The sequence below is a fragment of the Symphalangus syndactylus genome, chromosome 5 (genome assembly GCF_028878055.3).
Source record: "Symphalangus syndactylus isolate Jambi chromosome 5, NHGRI_mSymSyn1-v2.1_pri, whole genome shotgun sequence".
Classification (NCBI taxonomy): Eukaryota; Metazoa; Chordata; class Mammalia; order Primates; family Hylobatidae; genus Symphalangus; species Symphalangus syndactylus.
Window position 1 is genome coordinate 152,853,406 of NC_072427.2, and position 6,000 is coordinate 152,859,405.

At 57.2% G+C, this 6,000-nt stretch overlaps 1 protein-coding gene across 22 annotated transcripts in view; it reads right to left on the minus strand.

Annotated features, from left to right (window-relative positions):
* Positions 1-4,188, minus strand: part of LOC129483539 (voltage-dependent L-type calcium channel subunit alpha-1C) — a 630,682-nt gene extending 626,494 nt beyond the window's left edge. For all 22 annotated transcript variants that reach the window (XM_055281126.2, XM_055281127.2, XM_063639851.1 and 19 more), the window contains exon 1: positions 3,516-4,188. In XM_055281126.2, the coding sequence (XP_055137101.1) occupies positions 3,516-3,564 (49 nt within the window). In that variant the 5' untranslated portion in view covers positions 3,565-4,188. The remainder of the gene's footprint in view (positions 1-3,515) is intronic.
* Positions 4,189-6,000: the final 1,812 nt, after the last annotated feature.

Consider the following 6,000-nt stretch of genomic DNA (forward strand, 5'->3'; position numbering starts at 1 on the left):
TTGAAGAGTCCTTGGTCATCGCCAAGACTGAGAAATGGTCCCAGGGGGCTAATGGCTCATCATTTCATTTACAAAGCACTGTGCCTGCAGCACGTACCTGTAAGAACAAGTCTCCCTTTGCTATGAAGAAGAAATGTTTAAACAGTCTTAGGAGACTGCGTTATCAATACTCCTCTCTCAACACCCCAGGTCCCTGAAGGGCATTAACCTCTCGTGTGATCTATTTAAAATAGCTTTTCCTTATTCCATGTGTGTATATATATACACACACACAGAGTTAAATACTGTTAGGGTGTATTCTATAGAAATAATGAAAAATTGACTCTTTTTAATATATTCTGTCATATCTAAAACACTAAAAAGTACCTGACCAATAGCAGGAATAATATGCTGAACTCCAAAGCCCCTTTCCTCCAGTTTTCTCCATGCAGGATCAAGAAAAAGCAAAGCTAATGCCACAGCTTTCTTTAACCTGCTCAAGCTGATGTGCGAGCAACGTTGTTCTCTGACCATTTGTAAAGAAAGTTAACTGTGATCATTATTATTATTACCTTATTACAGCGATTCTTATTCTGCTGAATCGCTAAGTAGTTAAAAGAAAAGCACAGTGTGTCTCGCACTCCCAGAACACATGTTTCTCCCCTCTGCCTTGTCTCCAGCAGATAAGGGACATTCTGGTGTTTTATTTGTTCAATGGTTGACTACTAAGACACTCATTTGCTAGCTGGAGCCTGCAATGGAAAATCAGCCCAGAAAAGTGGGAGGCTGGCACAGGCCCAGAGCAGACAGGGCACCAGAGGCGAGGCAAGGCTTGAGTGTGCCACCCCAGCCTGAAACCCAGGGTCAGAAGCTGGTCCTTCAATGAACTTCCAGGCTCTTCCCAGGCGCTGACCTCCAGTCTCCAGTTCGACCCTCAAAACACACACACACACACACACACACACACACTCACACACTCACACATGCACACACTCCACAGAAAACGTGAGGGAACAAGGACTGGTGCATTCCATGTCTCGGAGCATGTCGGGAAGAGAGGAATGCACAGCCCCCGCCACTGACAACTTTTTTGGTTCTCGACTCTTTGTTTCGTCACCATTACTGATCTTCTGAGGCAGTCCTACACTCCTGTCTCCTGAAACTCTAACCCCTATTATGGCTCACCCGCCCCCTTTAGTGATTAGCCACAGCAACCTCTTCCTTGTCAATATTCATCCTCTTCTAGGTCTGCCCTTCCCGCCTCCACCACCCTCCTCCCCTCTCCTACCCCACAAACCTGGGCAATGCCAACCAACTAAAGAAGAGAAGATGGAGAGTAGAGGGGGGACAGGGATCTTGGTGCTCTTCCACCTGGGAACCGCATCTAGAAATGGAGGCAAAACTGCTCCCATGAATTATATAATCACTGCAGCTTCAAGGGAGAGAACTGGAATTCAGGTTGCCATAGTGTTTGCTGGCATGTTGCTGGAAAGGTAGAGCTCTCAGCCACTGGCTCCCTTGCTCCCTTCCCCTCTACCTTTCTCAGGAATCTCTCTGGGGTTGGCACTCCTACTTTTAATGTCTGCTCCCAGCACACAGCGGGGAGATGCTGAGAGGCAAAGGGGCAAAAGAAAACAACCACAGTAAGGAAATGGGTTCAGAAGGGGTTTATCCTGCGCTAAGAGGAGACCTTGTAAACTAGTTAAGATTATCATCCTGTGAATAATGTGAATAATCATTATTATTACCACAGTACATTGCCATTGACAGTGATACTTCGGGCAGTACTACAGAGCTCTCCTCTTCAATGCTGCTTAGACTGAGGAAGTGGGTAAAGCACGCAGTCTCAGAACCTGGAGGGGAGTCATCTTGCATCCCCACTCTTCATAAATACCACTTTCTTTTGTGTCTCCCTCCCTCCTAAACCATTCACTACCCCATCAGCCACAGAAGGGACAGGGGATCAGGTGAGGGATGGGGTCACCAGTAGAGAAATCCAAACATGGATACTGCCCTTGTGACCCCAAAGCTCTGGCTCACCCTAGAAGCCACGACCCTTGACAAGATTCTTTCTTCCAAAGGAGGCCACAATCCCCATGCTGCCACCCATGCTGGAAAGCAGAGAAGACTGACCCCAAAATCCGTTTCAGGATAGATGGAGACCAGGCAGGCTGGCTGGCAGCTTCTGGCTCTAAAGAGTGAAGGCCGTGTCCCCAGTAGGTGGAGCTGGGAGCAAACAGAGGGGGAAAGCTGGACAAAAAGACCTGGAGACAAGTCCTTCCACCAAGCTGGTCTTCAGAGGATCACTGGGAAGAACCCAGGGAAGGAACAGAGACCAGCAGTGACAGACAGGCTTTCAGGGGAAGAGAAGAGGAAGAGTGCAAACAGGGAGGCTCTGGGAACTGGGAGAGAAAAGGGGGAGACTACACCCAAAGAGACAGAGAGAGCAGTGGCGAGAAGAAAGAGATGTCATGCCTGGAGGTTGCCAGAAAGCCCCGCGGGACCACCCTGTCTGCACACCCCCCCAAAAAAACCTTAAACGCTGAGCAACGTCAAAGAAAATAACTTGTTAATATGGGGGGAGAGCGGTGAGGGAGAAAGTTTCCAGGAAGTAGGGAGTTACCTGACTGCCTTTCACCATCACAGGGGGAGCTGGTGACACTTGCGGCCAGGGATGGAGATGCTCAGAAAACACTGGACAATAGTATGGAGCCGCGTGAGCCAGGCACACCCTTTCATGATCTCCTTCAAACACGAAACAGCAAAGCCCACACACCGCCCGGCTCCTCGCCGCTTCCATCCTCAGGTGCTAGCCCACATGTGGGTGCGAATGAGAACACACGCGGCGTGGGCGCGCTCGGGGTCAACGGCAGTGGAGAGGTGGGTGGGTGTAGGTGAGCGGCGGAGGAGGGAGGGAGAGAGGAAGAAGGGGACCTACGGAGGGGGAACCAGAGGGGCGCGCTGGGGCTCACATCTGCACCGCCGCCCCCACCTGCCACCTGGAGCGCGCCGCCCAGGGCAGGGGCGCCTGGACGAGAGTGGACGCCTGGCAGCGCTAGGGCGCCCCAGGGACGGCCGTGGGCGCCGGGCTCGGCCGGCGCAGGGTGCGCGCGCGCGCTCCCAGCCGCGCCCCGAGCCGGGCGAGGGACCCCGGGCCTCTGGGCTCCGCGGCGCCGGCGCCCTCTGCCCCCCGCGCGGCTGGCCAGGCAGCCGGGCTCTCCAGGCGAACGCGAGAAAGCGAGGCGGCGGCAGCCACTTGGGGAACTTTTCCCCCCTCGCCTGGAATTTCATAGGAAACACATGCTCTGGAGAAGCTGGGGCCCGGAGGGGGAGGGGCGGGAATTTTCCGCTCCGTCTCGCGTGGCGGTTCGGGCCCCGGTCCCGCCGGGCTCCCGGGCGCTCCGACGAGGCGGAGGCGCCCCTCGCGGACGCGGCCCCGGGCCACTCCGCAGGGACCGGCCCCGGGGCCGCGGGGAGCGCAGGAACCCGGTGGGAAAGGCAGGGAGCCCCGGCGAGGCGGCGGGGTCCAGCCTTACCTTGGTGGTTTTCCTCTGGAATGTACATCCTCGTATTCTCATTGACCATGCACCAAAAATGGTTTTAAAAGGAGGAGCAGCCACGAAGAGGAAGCAATGTGAAAACACCCCCCAGCGGGTCTGGATTAATCCCTCCTCCGAGGCCGGCGGCTTTCGTGCAAGATTCGAGGAAGCCGTGGTCTGCAGCGTTTCTTCTTCACTGCCGACGATTACCTGATTCCCATTATGGCATCAAACCCCAAAAACTGCTCCTTTCCACTACTGCCTCCTCGAGTGAAATTGTAATGCATCCTCAGTACATCCGGGCCCCTTCCAAGAATTGAGCACCGCACCTCTGGCGGCTACACCATTTGAAAAAATAAATCGGGAGAGGCAGGGCGAGAAGAGGCGGAAAGGAGGGGCGGGGGGCGCGCGGGGCCCGCCTGGGCCGGCAGGGGTCGAGGCGCCTCTGCCCACTCCCAGCGAGTCCTCCTGAGGCCCCTGCCCGGCTCTCTGCTGTCAAAGGGAGCCGGCAACTCCTGGGCGCGGAGGCAGGAAGAGCCGCCGCCGCCGCTCCGGGCCCGCCGCGCCGCGCCGAGCGCTGCTCTGGCAGGAGCTGTTTCTGCAGAGGCAGCGAGAGGGAGACACCGGGCGCGCGAGAGCGCCGCGCTCACTCCCCCCGGCCCAGCCCCGCCGCGCCCGCGCCCGCCCCTGCCCGCGCCGCCCGCCTGCCCGGCGCGCCGGAGGCAGACGCGCTGAACGCTTCCAGATGTGGCGGCGGCGGCGCGCAGGGAGCCGGGCGCACGGCGCGGGGCGCACGGCGGCGGACTGGAGCCCGAAGTTGGGTCCCCTCTCGGCGCCCGCGGCAGCGCCTCCCGAGCGAGCCCTCGGCCCGCATGACGTCAAAGGGAGCGGGCCCCGGCTGCCGGCGGGCGAGGGGCGGCGTGAGGAGCCCCCGGGGAGGCTGGGGCGCGCGGAGGACCCGGGCGCTCGCCGCGGTGTCCGCGGTGGCCGCGGCGCGGACACACCCCCTCGCGCCCCGCCGGCGGCGTCGCGCCCCCCGCGCCGGCCTGCAGCCCCCCGCCCGCGTTCTCCCCTCCGCTGCGGCGGCGCGTCCCTGCTGGGCCGGCCACGCCGGGAAGGCCTCTGTGAGCGGAATTCCAAGGAGGAGGAATACAATTTGCCCAACTACCAGAGTCTCGTTTCGGATCGGGCCACTGAACAAAACGGCAAAATGAGCCGTGATTCCGTGATTCTGTTTGATCAATTATAATCAGAGCGGTTGTAGAAGTGACAGATAGAGGAGGGGAGGGGAAGCGGGAGGGGCAGCGAGGCGGAGCCTGGTAGGCGAGGCAGCGGTGCCCAGATGTCCGAACAGATTCCTAGACCCAGGTTTGCTAATTCCTTAGAGGCAGCCGAGCACGTGTTCTACTAGGATATCCTTACCTGCGTCTCTTAATTATGTCTGCAACTCCGGCAGGAATCTATCCAGCACCTCTCCTTCCCGGAGAAGCAAACACTCTCTCCATCACTCCCTGCAACCACAGCAAGTTCCACGGCACCCCCTGCAGGACCGGGCTCCCCTCCAGTGGGGCTTCGTGATCTCTTTCAGGGGGGCCTACAACTCCCTCTTGGGGAAAACCTCTACCTGCCTCCACATAAGACCTCCTCGCCTCCACATCCACCCTCATTCCCTGGGTGACCCTAACCATTCCCGTGGCTTTCAGCAGCTGTCTATATCAAATGTCTATCTCCAGCCCAGACCTCTCTCCTGAATTCCAGACTACAGCCGACTCCGTCTAATAGACATCTCAAGCCTAATACATCCAAACACTGGATTCCTGATCTCTTCAAAGCCTGCTCCTCCTCACACAGCCTTCCCCATCGCAGTCGATGACAATCCCACACTTCTAGTTGCTCAGATCAAAATCCTGGAGTCACTCTTGACTCCTTCCTCTCATCATTCCACGTCTAGTCCATCAGGAGATCCTGCTGGCCCTATCTTCAGGTGAATCCAGAACCTGACCACTTCTCAATTCCTGCACTGCCACTACCTGGGGCTGAGCCATCATCCTTCACCCAGGTTTCTCCTGTGGCTGACCCCCCTGGCCTACCTTCCCTCTCCCCTCTGGTATTTTCTCAATACAACAGTCGGAGTAACCCATTTAAAACATCATATCCCAGCACTCCTCTGCTCAAAACCCTCCATAGTTACCCATTTCACTTAGTAAAAGCCATGGTCCTTGTGGTGACCTACAGGAATGGCCGAGTACAAATTCTCTTACATCATCTCCTACTGCTGTCCCCCTCACTCGGGATACACTAGCCTGCTGGCTGGGCCCCAGACACTCCAGGAATGACCCCCCCAACACACACGCACATCGTAAACCCTTTGCTCTAGCTATTCCCACGGCCTGAAACACAAACTCCCTCGGCTTCTTCAAGGCTTTCCGCAAATCTCACCTGTTCAGTGAGGCTCACCAGGACCTCATCCTGATTCCGTACT